Below are 19,370 nucleotides of genomic sequence, written 5' to 3'. Positions count from 1 at the left end.
AGCTTTAGCTTCGCCGCTTTCTCCCCGCCTGTTGACTTTCTTACGGCCTCTGTCTATTTGAAGTTACTAACAATACTCCCCGCCGAAATGGCTATCCCTTCTGCCTTCGATGCAGTGAAGACGCATCTTGCTGAGGTCCAAGAAGACCCTTCTACGCCCCTCGACACCTCCCTCATCGCCCGGTTGAAGCTCCAGCTCATCGATAAGACCGATCCCGTTGTCCCCGCCACGCTCTTATCACAGATCGCAGTCCTTCTACCAGTCCTCCAAGAGGACCCTACACCCCTCACTACACTTGCTACTGCCGCCTGTGCATCTTTCAGTTTCACGGATATTCGCTCCGTCGAACCGACAATCAATCTCATCGCTGGCTTCAAGGCTCCGTCAGAACCTATCAACCTTCTTGCTCTTTCACTACTGGCCAAAGCTGGACAAACGTCCAGTGATGCTGCGATAGTCGCCGGAGACTCGGATTTGGTCGCCGCTCTGGTCGAGCTGTGGCTTTCTACTTCATCAACAGCAGTTGCCCAGGCTGCACTCGATGCGCTGTGGGCTCTCTTAGAAGTGGACTCAGCCAGTCCTCTTGAACAAGGCGAATATGACCATACCATCGATGACGGACGGGCAGGCCAAGGCCTCATGTGGAGGAGGGTCTTCACGGATAAAGATGTTTATGGGCTGCTGTTTGGACTCTGCAGCCTGAGAAATGATGCGCCAGGAGATTTGTCCAAGCGTGAGAGGACTGTCGCACAAGGAAGGTTAATGGGGTTCCTGGTGAAGGCTGGTCGCTTACGCTGGGACATTATCTCCAAGTCTCAAGTTGCAGACGTGGAGGCCAAATATCGAAGCTCCAGTATCCTTCATTTTGCAGCTAGTCAGATGGTGGACCTGGGCGACGTGTTGATGCACATGACCCTCCTGGGCTTCTTCAGGGACTTGCTCGATATTGATGCTCCAGGTCTAGTGGCTCGCGGCTCCGTTCAGTCGGCATCGACCTTCTCTTCCCCTGCTCTTGACTTCCTCATCGCGTCGAACCTGCATTCCAAAGTGTTGGAGTACTATCTCGACGAATCAAGGCTTGATCCGGTTGATCTGATCTATCTCTCCGGTCCAGTTATGGCTTATCTGTCAAAGTATGCCGAGTCATATCCCAATCATCTTCTTACAAATCCTCCAACTCTTCTCGACGGTATCATCGCGCGCATTAACCGGGCTCTTGCGATTCCCTCCACGCAATGGGCACATGGCGAAGTTCCAACGGGCCATCTGGCCATCCTGGCCTCTTTACCTCGGGTCCTGCTCATCGAAGCTGGAAAGCATGGTTCAAACCCCCTGTTGAACATCCCCACCAGCCCACCTAATGGTGAGGCATTAGATGTTCTCGGAAAGATCTTCCATGGTCCCTCCCGGACGGAAATGCCTGATGCGATGGATCTAAACACATCGGGTCAGACTCCGACTGACTGGCACCATGAAGCTGCTGCTGCTCGCATGCTATACTTCATGTATCTCAACCATAATCCTGGATTCTGGACGGATGTTGTTGCCGTCGCCGACATCTTAGCAATGAAGGATGTTGCACTGTCTGCGATTGCTTTCATGAATGCCATCGTCCTGGCGAACTGGCAACCGCTACCGCCGGCCTCGCATGTGGCCAACGTATCGTCACGGTTTCAACTACCCTCCGAAGAAGGCTTGGGACAACTCTCACCAGCCTCAAGCGGTCTACTTCCTTTGTCCGGCCCGTGGGCAGTCCTCACTCCCCCTGCTTTGACAACACTGCTACCCTATCTCTTCAAACCACCACGGTCATACACTGAGTTTGTGGGAGGTGGTGCTGGTGACTCTCAACATGCCGTTTGGAAAGTAGCTACGGCGAAACATGAGGTTCTCGTTGCATTGTACAACCGCCTTCGAGAAAGTGGTGGCCAGATGGAAGGTTTCGAGGACATCTTGCGAACCCTACGACAACGAGTCAGTGAAGGCCCCGTGGGTCCCATCCAGTCGGCTGCTGCCCAGGTGGAGGCTGTTGGTCTGTGATGAATCTTATGAAATTGAACCATCATAATGAAAATTAAGCGTATCAATTTGTCTCATATTGTCTCGGCTGTATGTAAATAAATTATAGTACCCTGGGTCTTGCATGCTCCTGGAAATCATATCTAACAATTGGAAACGTCTTGTTATAGGCAGCTCTCAAGGCTAAAGCCGAGGTCAATTACCAGGCAGCATAGGGATTGCAAGAACCCGTTGATCTGCATATCTTATCTTAGCGCGGGGAAGGCAATCGTAGCCTAGGGATAATGCCCTAATTCCCCGATCGGGAGGGCAGGCGGTGAGCCCAAGAACGGTATTTTTCTGGTCCCGACTCATAGCTTGCATCTCTCCAGCATTCAACTTATCATGGCGCTGTGACACTCAGACTCACATACAATAACCACTTGATTTTGCGCACATATTCATTTGCCGGCCATGTCGCGCTTTGGAGCCAAAAAGGGCAATCGCGCGCCCGGCGCTGAATTCACTTGGGACACGGACCCTGGGGGTGTGCCGGACACTGCTCCTACTCCATTATATCCAGTACGTTCACGCCTTCCCCCATGAGTTTTTGGGTCGTTGATTTCCTTCTTAAGGCTCTTCAATCTCTGCTCTCTTTGTTGTCATGGCTTTTAACAGCAGATTCATTATCCAGGCATATGTTGTCCCATTTGCGCGCAAGCTCTCTGAAAAAGAGCAGAGCGAGGTGAACTATTACCGACACCTCCGCGAACGATTCCACGAGGGACCATACTACTCTGTTCTCGATACCTCTTCCTCCTCGGCCAAAAAGGGTAGTGCTGCGCGCGCCAACTTCGATGCCTTCCACGGCATGCCCTCTTATTCCGGTCGATACCAGAAGAAGAGAAGAACACTTCCTAAGGTCGCAAATATTGGTCGCGAATATGGTAAGTGCTTGGAGCTTGCCGCATTTTGTGTTTACTCATCAAGTTCAATGACTGATTGCCTCTCTCTTATAGAAACACGATACTTCCCTCGCGAGCTCTGGCAGACCATCATGCCCAACTTCCGCCCCAACGCATCCATCGATGGTTACCACATGCAAAATGCTGCTATCGGTATCAAGCGTGGCTTTGAAGATGACGAGGACGAGGAGGATGAGGCCGCAAAGCGTCGCGCCACTGGGGGGGATGAAGATGACGGAGAGGGAGATGTTGACGAGGGCGAATTGCTAGAAGGCGATGAAGAGGCCGAAGAAGAGATTGTGGATGATGACTTTGAAGATGATGAGGATGATATGGGTGGTGATTACAACGCAGAACAATACTTCGACGGCGGTGACGACGAATTCGGCGATGATGGCTTCGGTGATGGTGGAGGCGGCGGTGATGAGGATACCTACTGAGGGGCGGACTCGAGATACCCTTTCCCTAACCTTCTTTGTTTCATAATTTCTCGCGCCTCTTTCTTTTTGATGCCAAACTTCAGCGTTATGGTCTCGTGGGTTGACATGTCAATCTCATTTGATCTGCATTATGCAGCCTTTCTGGCTGTTCGGGCGTTTTCTGTTCATTCAATACGGTTCCAACTTTCAACCTAACTACCAATGATTATCAGATCACTTTTTTTTCAGATCTCAATATCTCTGCAGGATCAAAGCAAGGTAGCATATTAATCATTCATAGTCTTCAAGATGTCCCAATTTTGAAGCTTGGTTTGAAGATACCAGGAACAGTGGGGGCATGCTAATCCTAAGACGGATCCCATTCTAAAGAAGACAAAGAATAGTCTATCAGATGCAAGGTGTTGTCATGTGTGTACTATCCACCGTTGTGTAAAGTAGAATCTGTAAAACCGATATATACGACTACCCTAGGTTCGTTCTCAAGTGGGACCCGTGGACAATTAAACGGATGACGTCAGCCAGCGAGATCGGCCATCTGCACCCCGCGGCCCAATTGGGGGAATTTTAAGATGCGGGCAAGCAGATTGTCTATCAACACCTCACACCAGCATGAGTACGCAGGGGTCCGGCCCTGCACGGTCGGCACTCATCCTTTATGGCACAGAAACTGGCAACGCGCAGGAAGTGGCCGAGGAATTGGGCGCCTTGACAGAGCGGCTTCGATTCGCGACGCATGTTTCCGAGTTGAATCAGTCAAAACCTGTGAGTAGAATAGCCCGCGCTCAGCGGCCATTCGCACCTGACGAGAGACCAAATGGCTAACTTCATATTCTCACGGATTGCTAGGAAGCACTTCTCTCATATACACTGACTATCTTCGTGGTGTCGACGACCGGACAAGGTGACCTGCCGGTCAATGCACGGACGTTCTGGAAATCGCTACTACTCAAGAAACTTCCGCCGACATTCTTGAACGGTGTCAATTTTGCGACTTTTGGTTTGGGAGATAGTTCATACCCCAAGTATGTTCTACCGTGTAGATAAATTCCTTCGGTGTCAATGGAAATAGACGCTAATATTGCTCAGGTTCAATTGGGCAGCTCGGAAGCTCTACAAGCGACTACTTCAATTAGGAGCAAATGACATATATCCTACCGGCGAGGCAGATCAGCAACATCCTGAAGGGTCAGTACCCACACTCCTTTACCTCCATGTGCTCTCAAGGGTTGGTCTCACAGATTGTGGCATTCTAGGCTCGAAGGCACTTTTATACCATGGATGACGGACTTCCGAAAGCACCTCATGGACAGGCATCCGCTCCCCCTGGCCAACATCCTATTCCTGACGACGTCCAGCTACCGCCGAAATGGATCCTGCAACCGAAGGACGATGCCGGGCCTGTGCCAGCCCCCAGACCAGAAACGCTAGAGACAGATGCCGCCCAAATGGACGAGGACCCTGGCTTGACACACCTGGACTATGATCTTCGTCCTCTTCCCGACACGTTGACTGCAACTCTGACAGAAAATCGACGTGTGACCCCACAGAAGCATTGGCAGGATGTCCGCCGGATCTCCATCACTGTGCCGGAATCCGTTCCATATGTACCCGGTGATATGATCGCCATTACTCCCAAAACCTCACCGAAAGATGTCCAAACGTTTATCGATGTCATGGGATGGAATGAACAAGCAGATAAACCAATTGCCCTTGTTCCGACGGGGGATACTCTTGCACCATCACCCATCCCTGGACTGGAAGACTACCCCAACCTGACATTGCGATCCCTCCTTATTGACTATCTTGACGTGAAGGCGATTCCTCGTCGATCGTTCTTTTCCAATATCGCCCATTATACCCATGATACCATGCACAAAGAGCGACTGCTGGAGTTCACAAATCCTGAATACCTAGATGAGCTGTGGGACTATACGTCTCGGCCACGACGCAGTATTCTTGAAGTACTGCACGAGTTCGACTCTGTCAAAATTCCTTGGCAGCATGCTGCTTCTGTCCTTCCAGTTATTCGTGCAAGACAATTCAGCATTGCCAGTGGTGGAGAGCGCAAACGGACTGCGGATGGAAAGACACAGTTTGAGCTTCTCATCGCCATCGTCAAGTACCAAACCGTTATCAAAAGAATCCGGGAGGGCGTTTGCACCAAATACCTCTCCACACTTCGACCGGGAAGTACACTTCGGGTCCAGTTACAGCCAGGCGGACTTAATTCATCAGTCCAACAATTGACTGCATCGACCGTGCTCATCGGACCAGGCACTGGAATCGCACCTCTCCGCTCCATGCTATGGGAAAAGGCAGCCCTAGTCCAAGCATTCCGCGAACAAAATCCTGGTGTCGAGCCCCCCATCGGCCCCACCGTTCTACTCTATGGCGGTCGAAATCGCACCGCAGATTTCTTCTTCGAGGAAGAATGGGATCATCTCAGGAAGCTCATACCCTTACAGGTGCTCACCGCATTCTCCCGTGACCAGCAACAGAAGATCTATGTGCAGGATACGATTCGGCAAAACTTGACATTGTTCTTCCGTCTTCTACATGACATGAAGGGCTCGGTTTACATCTGTGGTTCATCCGGGCGAATGCCACAAGCTGTGCGGGAGGGGCTTATTGAGGCATTCGCTCAAGGAGGAGCGCCGATGACCGGCCAGCCATATACCCGAGCACAGGCAGAGGAATATTTGATTGGCATGGAGAAGAGCGGGCGGTATAAGCAAGAGACGTGGTAGACTTAAAATAAGTAGAGCTTTCAATTAAGACTATGTTTGTGTCTAAAGAAGTCCACTCTATGGAAAATAAGCTCGAAGTGGGTTGGCACATGGAAATGTTTGCATGTGCTTAGGTTCGTGCTCTCGGCGGTCAATAGTATATGGCTCTATTGAAGGGCCAAACAATGGGGTTTACCTCTAGAGATGCCCTCAAAATCGATAATCTCAACCATGGCGGTTAGTTGCCTAAAGTCCCAATTATCCGCTCAACCTTTCCTATCCCCCACTATTCCAAAAGACCGTAGGCTTTATGTGCTTAACCTCGGCTGGGGCGGTGGTACCAGGAGGGCTATACTCGGGCCGCGTCGGCGTTTTCAAGAGTCTTGGCACTCCGTCACCGCAGTCAACTCTTTCCTCCTCCGAACTTCTCCAACTTCAACCCCGGGCTCCCTCCTTCCAACATACCCTGGAATTGAACTCTCTTGTTCTGTTCGACGTTCCCGAGAAAGTTCATCATGGCTAGCGGCTTGCGGATTTTGGTCCCCGTTAAGCGGGTGATCGACTATGCGGTTAGTAGTATCTCCCCTCCAAGCTGCGGGCGACCGGCGATCAGAATCGTGCACGAGTGATCTTCAAATGGACATTCGGGTCTTCAATGATGGACCCGTTTACGCTGTTCAAGACTGACTTGAAATTTCTTGATTACCATAGATCAAGCCCCGCATCAACAAGGCGCAAACCGGCGTCGAGACCACTGGCGTCAAGCATTCCCTGAACCCATTCGACGAGCTCTCAATCGAGGAGGCCGTGCGGTTGCGCGAGCGCAAGGGTCCCCTCAAGGTCGAGAACATCCTGGCCCTGTCCGCCGGTGGCCCCAAGACCCCCGATGTCCTGCGCACCGCCATGGCCATGGGCGCCGACCGTGCTTTCCACATCGATGTCCCCGATTCAGCAGACGGTGGCCCCGAGCCGCTGACCATCGCCAAGATGCTGAAGGGTGTCGTTGAGAAGGAGAACATTAACCTTGTACTGTTGGGCAAGCAGGCTATCGACGGTGACCAGGGCCAGACCGGTCAGATGCTGGCTGGTCTGCTGGGCTGGCCCCAGGCCACCCAGGCCAGCAAGGTCGAGGTGAAGGACGAGGCTGGTACCGTCGAGATTACCCACGAGGTTGACGGTGGTGTTGAGACCCTCCGCGCCAAGCTCCCCTTGGTCATTACCACCGATCTGCGCTTGAACGAGCCCCGCTACGCCAGCTTGCCTAACATCATGAAGGCGAAGAAGAAGCCTCTGGAGAAGAAGACCCTGGCCGACTTTGGCGTTGAGGATACCCGGCGGTTGAAGACCCTGAAGGTTACTGGTAAGTTGAGCTCATGCATATCTAAGAGTTATCTTCGCTAACGAATCTTTTCTTTTCACAGAGCCCCCCGCTCGCACTGGTGGTGGCAAGGTCGAGGATGTGGATGGCCTCGTCTCCAAGCTGAAGGAGCTTGGTGCCTTGTAAGGGTGATGGATGTCGTGGTTGTCTTGTTATATTTTTGTCCCATGTCTTTCTATACCAACGAATGATCCAGCTAGATTTGGATATTGTTTTATTTCAACACTCTGATGCCTTCATGACCATATTGGCTGGTGTGACATATCTCTGCATTTGGGCTGTCCTATCAAACAAAATTAAAAGAGCTTTCAGAAACTACCATTGGAAACAAAATAGACCATCCTCTCTACATTCCATATGGAGGGGGAGCTCAGCAATAATTAATGGGTCGAGTAATGATAATCATTATGATTACATGTTTGCTAATTGGTACCTTTTCATCCCCATTTGTTTAATTGTTAGCTCTCGACATCCTCCATCCGCTAAACCGCCATTGATTCATATATACCAAGAAGACGTGCATATCAATGCAATGCAGCAAGGCGTAGAAGGTAGCTGGGGAATGTGTTACTTAAGTGGCCTCGAGTTGATCGAGGTTGGCCATCCCAAAGGTAAATGGACATCGATCTGTATTGTTCCTAGCCTCTAACATTCTATAGAGGATGGATGGCTATAGTTAAGCTCGAAGAATATTACAAAGGAATGTCTCTGCACGATTGCATGAGACAGCCCAGGAGAATAATTGTGAGCCCCTCGCTACATCTTCCGCTTTTTGTCGAATATGGATGTGGCGAATATTCAGTCTACTTCAGCCGCAATGCGGGGTTCGCATGAGGGCCCGTGGCGTGCTGAGGACTGAGTTATCGAGTGCGTAACATTTACATTTGACACTCTGGATGCTAGGAGGTGTGATGGTGTTTGAATGTGGTTAGCCATATGGTGAGTCTAGCCTGTATACCGGCGGACCTTTTCATCCAATATCCGGCCTGTTATCAAAGTTCAACTTAATAATCAGGGAAAACATCGAGATCCAGGCTAGTGGGTCTATTATTTCCGCGATTCCCTGCATGAATGTCGAATATTGAATGCCATGTTTCGCTTTAATGAGAAAAAGCAAGCCTTATGATGTAGACCTATCGGGACTTGGGATCAAAAAGGACCTTCTTCCCTTGATATTCCCCACCGAATCTAGATCTCCTTTCAATTTCCCTTGACCTGTATAGACCAATCGGACCAAACCGAGACACAGCCTGGACTATCGGATTTATGTGGATGGACATAGCGATGATTACCCAATGGAAGTGGGGGCATTGTGATCTATCGCCGACAAGCACAGAACAACGCCATTTATTGATCTTAGCTGAACCCCGTCCCGGTCGGAACTATTGAAGCCAGAGCCGGCAGATACACAGTTATGAAAAACCTAATACGTTAAGAACAACACAGATTTGGAATCGTCGGAAATATAATTATTGCCTCGAGTCGGAAGTCAGGTAATTTGGTCCATTGCAGTCACACAAGTGCCGATCAACCGACGAGTCGATGATGACGTCCCTCCGCGCGTTCCATGGACATCCAGGGTTCTGCGCTGGTCGCTCGTTAGCCACGGCGCCACTCGGCCTCTTATGCCACTCGAATTGACAGCCTTCCGTCTGACCCGATCTTGCTAAACCCTGTGTCATAGGTCATCCCTCGGTGGTCATGAAGTCCTCTTAAATTGGGGCCCTGGTACCTGGTCCTCTGTCCGGTTGACCACTTTTTTTTCTTCTTCTATTACTCCTCCCGCCAACTCCCCTCGAGAATATCCTGTACATAATCCTGCGATCCCGTAGATTCTCAGATCCCCAGATCTGCACCCGTCATCCACTTATTGCGGTAAGCCTTTCTCTTCCGGTGTTTTAGTCGCATTCCAGCTCTTCCGGTCGTTGGATCGCCACGGGCCACCACCACTCGTCTGGTAGTAAAGAAGACTTGCTATCCGGGTGACTTGGACATTAAAAGCCTTGATCGTATCCTCTAGGGCCATTTGATGGATATTGACAGGATTTTTAGTTCATTTCCACTCATAGCGCCGTGACGACTTCAAAGTGATCTGTCGCATTCCTCCCCGCACGCATTCTCTAGTGGCAATCCTGCAGATCCCGCCGGATTCTTCTTAAGCCAGAAACATCCCTCCCCAATCGTTGGCTGGGCATTCCAGATCGTTTTGAGGAACATTCTCCGGTTCCATGACTGCTGTTCGCAGCGCAACTTCCGCGTGTCTGATAGCGTGTCGCTTATAGATTGCGCCTAGCTCGTGAAGCGCTTTTTTTTTGTTTCTCTGGCGTGCGCCACCTGATCGAGATTCCACAGTTCCCCTTCAGCGCTAGCCATGTCTGCGTGGGAAAAGACAAAGCGCTATTCGAAGAAGGGCTTCGATAAGGCATGGGACACCGTCGACAAATTGGGTGGCCCCGTCAATCGGCTATCGAACAAACTTGGCGCCGAGGCCTTCTGGCCCATGTCAATCGATAAAGAAAGCGACAAAGCCGCCCGAATTTTGCGCAGTTTCTGCAAAGATGGTTTCTACGCCCCCGAATCCGAAGAGACGACCGACGAGAATGGCAAGATCAATCGGCCCAAGGGAAAGCAACGGGTCATCAAGAAGATTCCCTCGAAGGTCATTAAGAACGCCAAGGGCATTGCCATTTTCACTACAATGAGGACCGGTCTTTGGATCAGTGGCTCTGGAGGTAGTGGTGTGCTGGTGGCCCGTATCCCCGAGACTGGGGAATGGAGTCCGCCTTCTGGCATCATGCTTCACACTGCTGCAATTGGCTTCTTGGCTGGTGTCGACATTTACGACTGCGTCGTCGTTATCAACACGTACGAGGCACTCGACGCCTTCAAGAAAGTGCGCTGCACACTCGGTGGCGAGGTCAGCGCCGCCGCCGGCCCCGTTGGAATGGGTGGCGTTCTTGATTCCGAAGTTCACAAACGCCAGTCCCCGATCTGGACGTATATGAAGAGCAGGGGTTTATATGCCGGTGTGGCCGTGGACGGAACGATTATCATCGAACGAACCGACGAGAACGAGAAATTCTATGGGGAGCGTATCTCCGTAACCGACATTTTGGCAGGAAAAGCGCGCCACCCACCAGATTCGATCAAGACTCTACTTCAGACCATTAAAGCAGCCCAGGGCGACGTGGATGTTGACGAAAGCCTCGTTCCACCCCCGGCGAAACGCCCGGCGACCTGGATGTTTCAGGGAATAATGACCACGCCTTTGGCGTGCCCGATATAGATGATCCGGACCCTTATGGAGTGAAGGCGTTGGAGGCTGAGGGCATGTTCATCCGGGAGGCCGGCTCTAAGGTGAGGCCAAGTCATGAAGCTTTTGAATTCCGGCCACACCCTAGCAGCCCGGTCTATGCGACATTCTCCCGGCGCAGCCTTGACAGCTCACCGCGGAATAGCTGGCGGGCTAGCGTGCAGAGCTACACGAGTGTTGATCGTGGCACACAAACAGAGGACGCATCGCTAACTGCGCCAACGTCAGTAAGCCGAGCGTCCTCGCTAAGCGCGAAGGAATCCACCAATGGACCATCTGCGAACCTGTGGGAAGAGGAGGACAAAGCTGGTTGGGACACGGTTCCCATCCATGGTGGTATCGAGGAAGAGGAGGGTACCCCAGAAGAGAAGGTGGAAACGAAAGAGTTGAATGGAAATGCCGAAACCGATAAGAACCACGCTGTCGATGATGACGAAGATTTCGAGGTGCACGAGGTCTCCAGCGCGACTGTCACGAGACAGGAGAGCCCGAAGGAGGAGCAAGCCGATGCCGCCGAGTCGCGACGCATGTCACCCACATTCACAAGGGCCAAGCTGGTCACTATCAACAAGCGCCCAAATCCTCCAGCCCTGCCTCCTCGCCACCCTCGCCACACCTGGGGTTCTGGCTCTAGTCGTGAATCAACTTCTCCAACTGCACTTTCACACAGTAGCCGAAGTACCGAGCAGACTGAAACTGCGGCCGAAGCGACCGAAGAGTCCACCGAGCAAGCGAGTGAAACCCGCGGACTTCCCTCGAACGTCAAGACCCTTCAGACTAGCACTGCCGTCCCCGCTGTCGTGGACGAGGTTGATTTCGACGACTCAGACACTGAGCTGCCTGCCGACAAGGAAGAGTTCCTCTCCGCTGCTAGTGACAACGAGGATGATAACGAGCAACACACGCTGGCCGAAGGACTCGCCGCTCTCAAGACCGAGGAAACCAAGAAAGAGTCCAAGGAATCTGTCGCAGAGGCCGAATCTGTGAAGGCCGAGACCAAGCCAGAAAAGAAGGAGGTCGAGGGTGCTGAGGATGTGTTGAGCCAGCTTGAGGAGAAGTTCCCTTCGCCTGAGGTTGAGTCACAAACCGAGAAAGCGGACACCAGCAAGCCTGTCTCTGACAACAAATTCGGAGCGCTAGAAGTTGACGAGGAGTCGGACGATACGATCGAAACTCCCGCCGACCAGAAAGTCCACACGCCCGACATCAGCCCCAAGACACAAGCATAAAGGCAACGCCCTTCGAGCTTAGATCTTCTGGTCTGTGCCGTGTCGCATTTTCACATCCTCTTTCACCCTGTACTTAATCATCATGATACCTCGTCTATATGTTTTGGTTAGCTTCGGAGTTGGAGATACCATGGTTCTTGTTTTCGGTTGGTTCATTTGGGGTTGCACCGTGCACTGGGAAGTGTCCACCATGGGATGGGGAAGTTTTGAAGGATCTTTGGGTTGGTAGGGTTCATTGGTACATTTCTAGCGTTTCTGCATCCGAGGTCCCTTTTGGATACTCTTTGGGGTTCGAATACACCGTTTCTTTTGACGTATAAGTTTCAACTGTGGATACATTGCATTACAACGGTTTTCTTCACGGAATTTCGGTACATTTAATCCATGTAACAGGGGTTCGATGAAAATAAGGTTGAACCCGCAAACTTTCCCATGTGCTAACTTAATTTCCACCTTATTTGGAAGTGGGAAATAGTGAAACAACAGATAGAGTCCCCCTCAGGATCAACTGGTCCAACCGGGAAATGATGCTCTACACTCCGAACCAATGCCATTGGTTTATTCCATAGGTGTGCGATTAGGTGGCGTAAATGTGGTCCTCTTAATTCGCTTTCTAAATATCACCTTTTGGAGAACAACTTGTGTCTAGCAAAACGAGATCTTGGTATGCTACAAAATGATGATTACGGTCGTTGATTTCGGAGAATTCAAGTGACATCCTTGATACAAATGCCCGTCGGCCTACAGAGAAACTTCAGCTCACACACTAGTCTCGAGATAGCAGGTGCTTGCCCCTCATGCCTACTTGGAGATGCAGTAGTACTACCGAGGCACACTTGGCTTGGAAAGAGGGACATTTAAGCGAGTCTTTGATGGACACCGCCTGCCCTGCCTTTCTCGAAGAGCCAATCGCACACACGCTGACCAGCCCTTGGCGGCGGGACTAGCGTGATACTGGCTAGTCAAAGTGACAACTAAAACTTAGCCGCAGCCTTGCGTTTCGACTGTTACCCCATAGCTGCTGGTGCTTTGCATTCCGCCAATTAAAATGGCTGCCAAATTTAATCTGCATGCTAAAGGGTCCATGGCGTGAGAATGCGCTGTAGCTTGAGATGGCTATAAATAAAATAAAGCGTGCTCCCAGCTCTTATTTAGGACAGAAGCTAATTTGTGATTGCTTTTCTCTCTCCAGCTACCGAACGGCATCATGGCAAGCTTGCCAATTTTGGGAATCGGAGGGCTTCTGATTTACCTTATATCCAAAGCCGTCTACCGACTATACTTCCATCCTTTGCGAAACATTCCAGGGCCAAAATTGGCAGCAATCACCCGCTTTTACGAGTTTTATTTCAATGTGATTAAGCGGGGCACGTTTATCTGGCACTTGGAAGAATTGCATGAGACTTACGGTACGTGATCCGGCTGGTTTCGACTATGTTGTCCAGAGTTGATTCGAGACTAGGTCCCATTGTTCGAATCAGTCCACGGGAGGTCCACGTCAAGGACTCTGAGTACTATGATGAGATTTATGCATCTAGTGGCCGAAGACGGGACAAAGACCTAACTTCTGTCGCTCGATTTGACATTCCCGAGTCGTCTTTCTCCAGTATCACCCCAGAGATCCATCGCCAGCGCCGAGCACCGGTAGAAAAGTTCTTTTCCAAGGCAGCAATAACTAAAACCGAAAGCACGATTCAATTTTGTCTCGACAAGCTCGTGCAGCATCTTGAGCGTGCGTATGAATCACACAAGGTGATTACCCTTGATGCAGGCTTCTCGGCGATGACCTCGGATATCATCCACCAGTATGCATTTGGTATCAACAGTGGAAATCTTGACCAGGAGGACTTCAATGAAAACTTGAGAGACGGGATAAGTGGACTGTTCCAATTGGGGCATGTTGCATACTTTTTTCCATTCATCCAAACCATTCTGACCACGCTGCCTCCGTCACTGGTGAAGATGCTTCACCCGTACGCCCTCGCTTTGAACGATCAGAAACAAGATATCTGGAACCAAGTAACGAGGATCCTCTCCGGTCAGAATAGCGAATCTGGATCCGTCATTGAAAAGATTTCTGGGCCCGAGGTGCCGGAGCATTTGCGGAGTGCTGATCGCTTAACCGATGAAGGCTTTGCGCTGGTGATTGGAGGCACGGAAACAACCGCCCGATCCCTTTCACTCGGAATGTTTCACCTTCTCAGTGAGTCGCATCTCAAAAACAAACTGCGCGACGAGCTGCGATCGGTAATGCCCACGCCCGAGTCTAAGCCTACTTGGAATGAGCTGGAGCAGTTACCCTATTTGGTAGGTTTCTCTGTCTATATTTCACCCAGTTGCAGTATCTCTAAGACTTTAATTTAGATGGGGGTCGTGTTAGAGACATTACGTCTCTCAACAGGCATTGCCAGTCGATCTCCACGCATTGCACCCACGGAAACGTTGGTATACAAGGACTACACAATTGCACCAGGCGTAAGTTGACCATGTTGATGACCTCAACGAAGTGCTCACAAGCTTCAATTATAGACCGTGATCAGCCAAACGAACTACTTTGTGCTTATGGATCCAAACATCTTCCCTGACCCTCATGTCTTTGACCCGGAAAGATGGACCCGAGCTGCGGCCAAGGGCGAGCGACTAGATCGGTACCTGGTGAACTTCTCGAAAGGAAGTCGTATTTGCCTGGGAATGAAGTATGTTTACCTGCGATCTATGTTCGAATGATGGGGCTATACTGACATGTGAGCTTGGCAGCCTCGCTTATGCGGAACTATATCTTGCAATGGCAACTCTGATTCGTCGGTTCGATCTCGAGCTGTTCGAAACTACGAAGAAGAATATCGAGTTTGCGCGTGACTTTGGCACTCCCTTCCCCGACGAAGGAAATTATTGTATCCGAGTACTGGTGAAGGGGATTGTTAAAGAGTGATTGGAAATTGGGGATTAGTCAAGATTGCTTGGAGATATTCAACGTTAGTGCCGTAGCCCACTTATCGCGTGGGAAAATGCCGGCATGCCGAGTGTCCACTAGATAGTATCTCATTGGTGAGCTCGTTTAGGTAGCCAATGAAGCTTATTTTCGAGAAGCTCATCAATTCTTAAGGCGTCCACGGGTGGATCCTCCTTTTAGAGGTGCGTTACACAAACCCCGCTTATCTCCGGAAGCTTGTGGTTGCTTAAACGGGTAATCGTCCAAGGGAAGGAGCGACGGTGACGTTGGAATTATCCTCCAATTTCTTTTTGCTTCCCTGTTGACACTCTCATCTTCTTCCCCTCTCTCCCTCCCACCTTCAACCATCCCGCCCAAAATGCCCTCCGACGCGCACGTTAAGGCAGCTCTGGCTCTCATCAAGGGTGACGAGTCCAAGGTGCTGGGCTTGACTGTGGGCGACCACAAGAACATCCAGCCGGGCCAATATGTTCCTCGCGGAGGTAAGTAGGGCTATAAACAAACATTACGGACATCGTCTAATCACCACTTCACAGACGCCCAGTCGCCTCCCGAGCTCGCCTTCACTGGCCTTGACTCGAGCAAGACCTACCTTGTCGTGAGCCTCGACATTGACGCGCCTTTCCCGTCGTTCGATGTCCTCGGGCCCATCCTGCACTGGATCCAGCCCGGAGTGAAGGTCACCGAGTCTGGCACCCTCGACACCACTGCTCCCTTCGTCGCCAACTACATCGGCCCTGCGCCACCTCCCGGTAGCTCGCCTCACCGTTACATCTTCTTCCTGTACGAAGAGCCAGCTGGTTTCGAGGCCAAGGCCCATGCTCCTCCCAATGGCCAGAAGTTGGGTAACTGGAACCGCATGCGCTACGACTTGGACGCCTGGGCCAAGAAGATCAACCTCGGCTCCGTTGTGGCCTTCAACTACTTCAACAGCAACTAAGGATGTGCAAGTCCCATGATTCGGAGGACTCTTCGATGGCTTGTGGTTCATGACTTGTAGTCGCGTGCCTTACTGTTGTTTGCAAAGGGAATGATCGAATTCGATACTTGCTCAAACAAAGCTTTCTTTACTTAACTTTGAATCGTGTTTTTATGATTGGCGTAGGATACACTTACAGTAATCGGCTTTCGGCTTTGCTACCAGATGATGCCTCAGGTAGCAGTAGATGACTGCGCATATTTGCAATTGAGTTTGCCAATCGCCAAAGTGATTGCCATGTAATGTTCGAAACCACTCGACACTGCTGGAAGCTACGCCCACGGCCATGCAAGACTGAATCTCTATCCTTTCACACTGAAGTTGCTTGCTGATATCCCAGACAGACTTCAGCAACTGGCCGCAAACAAGGCAACTCCCCTCTTTCACCTTTGATTGATGACTCTGGTTTGTCCTCCTCCCTTGACCTCTCTCCTCTCCACCACCTCACGACGGTCGTACCTCGATCTTGAAATCCAGTCGCTGCCCCACTCACCTCTAATCCGGCGCCAGCTTGACGGCTGAAAATGACGCCCAACCCATTCGCTGGGGTCGTCGTTACGGCAAGTGGAACTATACCTGGTCAGACGCATGGTACGTTATCGTGAAGTGTTCGAGTGTGGCGTGGGGCTTGTTATAATGTTCTCAGGGAAACTGACCATTCTCAGCTGGCATCAAACGTCTGGTCGAGCAATGTGGTGCGAGGTTCGAAGGCCTCAATGTCAATGACTGCACACATATGATCACCACCCGGAAATATGTGCAAAATGCAACCAAGAAAGGTGAGTACAGGCCAATGGAGGGTACCGTGTAGCTGCTGACGTATAATGCCTTCTAGTCGATGCGGTCCAGAAGGGAAAGAAGTGCGAGCTCGTCGGTATAGGCTGGTTGGTCGATTCCCTTATTCGCAATCGCCCCGTTAGCACCGAAGGCTACCTGCTCAAACCAGAGGAGGAGAACGTCCCTGGGAGTTCGCAACTCACACCAAACTCCCCCACGAGTCCAGAGAACAACAAGCGCAAGTTCGAGGCAGGTACGGATCTAGTTGAGGAGCCCCCGAAAGTACGGAGAAACAACCTGGATGTCCATCGGAGAGGCTTGATCGCCCTTGTGGATGATCGATATGATACTCAAGGTGAGCACTGCTCATAAATGCAAGCTCATACGCCAATCGTGGAGCATCATTGGCTAATCATGTTGGCGCTGAGTAGGGGCAGAAGTAGCACTTTGGATGGATGAGCAGGATGTGCGCTGGGATGCCATACTTATCAACAAGCTATCGAAGAACCCGGCATCGAACACAGACCAAACCGTTCCAATGAACAAAGTGGAAGTGCGTCGCTTACAAATTCTATATCATTTCAACTCCGACAAGTACTACACATGGTTCCGACAGGTGGATGAGAAGACGGAAGAGGGCGAACTCTACGGTTACGGCGACCTGAAAACAGCATGCTCCGAGTTCAGGAGGCTATTCCAGTCACACGCCCTCCTTCCTTGGAATAAGCGCCACTTGCTTCCTCAGGGACACCCGGCTGATATCCAGAATGAAGAACGCTGCATCTTCATCCAGCCTCCGTCGGAGGAAGAGAAGCGGACACTTGCGCCATGGGTTGAGAAGCCAGAGGTTCCAATCAAGGTGTCTGATGGAGTGCCTGGTATTCTGAGGATCCTGTTCGGCAGTTCCAATAAGCTGTCGATCAACTACTTTTTCAACGATTTGGCTACCGGCCGGATCAGGGCCGCAGATGCGACTCGACTAGATGAACACACTCTACGAGTCGCCATCGTTATCCTCAACAAGCTCAACGTCACCTTAACAGAGCCACTAAAGAAGAGGAGAACGCGACACTCAGCCACTGCAACCAATGAAAATTATAGAATCCAACAGGCGTCCTATCTGAAACAGTGCTACTTCGGTCTGCTTGGTATTCTTTCCTACCGCTTAATAACAGGACCGGAATGTACAGACATCGACTGGGTGGAACAGGAACTCGAAGACATCAATCTTCTACTGAAGCTGCGAATCGCCATGAACAAAGCCCATCTCTATTACAACCATATCCCCAGTGAGGTGTCGCAACAGGCATTGCAAGCCCTAGGACTCGCTGAAATCAAACGAGGTTCGTATTGTTGCGTCTGTTTATAATTGAGCTCAAGTGGCGCTAATGGTGTTATCTATCTAGTTCGGAAGGAAACTCATGAATATGACGCTCTAGTCGACTATCTCAAATTGTCAGTCGGGTCGCTACACACAGTTGATTACAAGGTAAGCACCCTTTAAAGGATGTGTCTTTTTGCAAATGAACAGTCTTCTTATCAAGATACCAGGAAATTATCAACATCTTTCGGATCCAACGTCCCGGGGAGGCTGAGCGTTACCACAAGTGGAGAGAAGCGAACAGCGACAAGATTGGCCAACGATGCTTACTTTGGCATGGGTCTGGCTGTGAAAAGTTCATCGGAATCTTGAGTCAGGGATTACGAGCTGGTCTCTTCCACAAGAGCGCAAGCGGAATGTTTGGTGCCGGAATATATTTTGCCGACATGTCTGGCAAAGCCGCTCGGTACTGTGGTGGGCCCTTGGCTCAGGCATTCATGCTTCTTTGCGAGGTCGAGATTGGCAAGGATCCTCTGAACGTCCAGGATTGCGATCGTAACGCAGCGGCGACTCTCAAACTCCAGGGGAGAGTTGGGGTCGTTGCTCACGGTCGCTCAAACCACAATGGATGGATGAATGCGAAAAGCGTTCATCGCCGCCTAGATGGCGTTCGCATGCCTGATGTCTCTAAAGGAAGGGAGCATCGGCCAGCGAATACACTGGCGTACAATGAATACGTGGTCTACGACCCGGCCCAGATCCAGCAGCGATACCTTTTCCATCTGAGAACCGGCTAGACCTATTTTGACTCTATACGTGGGACAAAAGCTTCCATGTTCTGGGAAGCCTCGAAAATCCCTTTCAGAATCTATCGGCGAGCATTACATACATCAGTAGCAAAGGCTGAATTTATTTACTCACATCATTTCAACACCTCCTCTTTGCATGAAAATACGTTTTGAATAGCATCCTCTTGAGTAGGCATTATTGACAGCGTGTACATCGCCCTAGGTGCAGCCTGACTACATACCACTTTTCTACATATTGATAGAAACATTGTGCCTTCATGACAATACTTTATTGTCAACACATGCATGTCGGACTGTACTATGATGGTTTTGTCTGGACAAAAGGTATGTGATGTCCATTCTACCTCGCTTTTATGCATTAGCCTTAACCTCTCCGCAGTTCCATTGAAAATTAGCAGGACATTGCCTTTTCGGTAGGAGGCATGCTATCAATGGGTTTTTTATAAAGCCTGTCAATTACCCCTCTGGACATGTCGTTTCTA

At 50.7% G+C, this 19,370-nt stretch overlaps 8 protein-coding genes across 8 annotated transcripts; all 8 read left to right on the top strand.

Moving 5' to 3' along the window:
* Positions 1-87: 87 nt before the first annotated feature.
* N7496_004146 (uncharacterized protein) lies at positions 88-2,040 on the top strand (the record flags this gene model as incomplete). The annotated part of the gene is made up of 1 exon (XM_056697077.1): positions 88-2,040. The coding sequence occupies one exon, from the start codon at positions 88-90 to the stop codon at positions 2,038-2,040; it is 1,953 nt and encodes a 650-aa protein (XP_056559289.1).
* Positions 2,041-2,472: 432 nt separating this feature from the next.
* N7496_004145 (DNA-directed RNA polymerase III subunit C31) lies at positions 2,473-3,403 on the top strand (the record flags this gene model as incomplete). The annotated part of the gene is made up of 3 exons (XM_056697076.1): positions 2,473-2,580; positions 2,693-2,945; positions 3,018-3,403. The coding sequence occupies 3 exons, from the start codon at positions 2,473-2,475 to the stop codon at positions 3,401-3,403; spliced, it is 747 nt and encodes a 248-aa protein (XP_056559288.1).
* A 609-nt stretch (positions 3,404-4,012) lies between these two features.
* Positions 4,013-6,150, top strand: tah18 (NAPDH-dependent diflavin reductase; the record flags this gene model as incomplete). The annotated part of the gene is made up of 4 exons (XM_056697075.1): positions 4,013-4,165; positions 4,250-4,425; positions 4,490-4,588; positions 4,665-6,150. 4 exons carry the CDS (start codon positions 4,013-4,015, stop codon positions 6,148-6,150), a joined length of 1,914 nt encoding a protein of 637 aa, XP_056559287.1.
* Positions 6,151-6,644: 494 nt separating this feature from the next.
* Positions 6,645-7,633, top strand: N7496_004143 (electron transfer flavoprotein subunit beta/FixA family protein; the record flags this gene model as incomplete). Its single annotated transcript, XM_056697074.1, has 3 exons — positions 6,645-6,698; positions 6,841-7,489; positions 7,551-7,633. The coding sequence occupies 3 exons, from the start codon at positions 6,645-6,647 to the stop codon at positions 7,631-7,633; spliced, it is 786 nt and encodes a 261-aa protein (XP_056559286.1).
* A 2,245-nt stretch (positions 7,634-9,878) lies between these two features.
* N7496_004142 (lipid-binding SYLF domain-containing protein) lies at positions 9,879-12,049 on the top strand (the record flags this gene model as incomplete). The annotated part of the gene is given in 2 exon segments (XM_056697073.1): positions 9,879-10,694; positions 10,712-12,049. The coding sequence occupies 2 exon segments, from the start codon at positions 9,879-9,881 to the stop codon at positions 12,047-12,049; spliced, it is 2,154 nt and encodes a 717-aa protein (XP_056559285.1).
* A 1,207-nt stretch (positions 12,050-13,256) lies between these two features.
* On the top strand, positions 13,257-14,981 carry N7496_004141 (cytochrome P450; the record flags this gene model as incomplete). The annotated part of the gene is made up of 5 exons (XM_056697072.1): positions 13,257-13,458; positions 13,512-14,356; positions 14,414-14,524; positions 14,579-14,745; positions 14,807-14,981. 5 exons carry the CDS (start codon positions 13,257-13,259, stop codon positions 14,979-14,981), a joined length of 1,500 nt encoding a protein of 499 aa, XP_056559284.1.
* Positions 14,982-15,360: 379 nt separating this feature from the next.
* N7496_004140 (YbhB/YbcL family Raf kinase inhibitor-like protein) lies at positions 15,361-15,942 on the top strand (the record flags this gene model as incomplete). Its single annotated transcript, XM_056697071.1, has 2 exons — positions 15,361-15,484; positions 15,539-15,942. 2 exons carry the CDS (start codon positions 15,361-15,363, stop codon positions 15,940-15,942), a joined length of 528 nt encoding a protein of 175 aa, XP_056559283.1.
* Positions 15,943-16,505: 563 nt separating this feature from the next.
* On the top strand, positions 16,506-18,876 carry N7496_004139 (uncharacterized protein; the record flags this gene model as incomplete). The annotated part of the gene is made up of 6 exons (XM_056697070.1): positions 16,506-16,572; positions 16,647-16,760; positions 16,817-17,113; positions 17,190-18,101; positions 18,165-18,247; positions 18,310-18,876. 6 exons carry the CDS (start codon positions 16,506-16,508, stop codon positions 18,874-18,876), a joined length of 2,040 nt encoding a protein of 679 aa, XP_056559282.1.
* Between the last annotated feature and the right edge of the window lie 494 nt (positions 18,877-19,370).

Source organism: Penicillium cataractarum (assembly GCF_028827025.1).
Source record: "Penicillium cataractarum strain IBT 29864 chromosome Unknown utg000002l, whole genome shotgun sequence".
Classification (NCBI taxonomy): Eukaryota; Fungi; Ascomycota; class Eurotiomycetes; order Eurotiales; family Aspergillaceae; genus Penicillium; species Penicillium cataractarum.
This window is presented reverse-complemented; position numbering and strand designations above follow the sequence as displayed.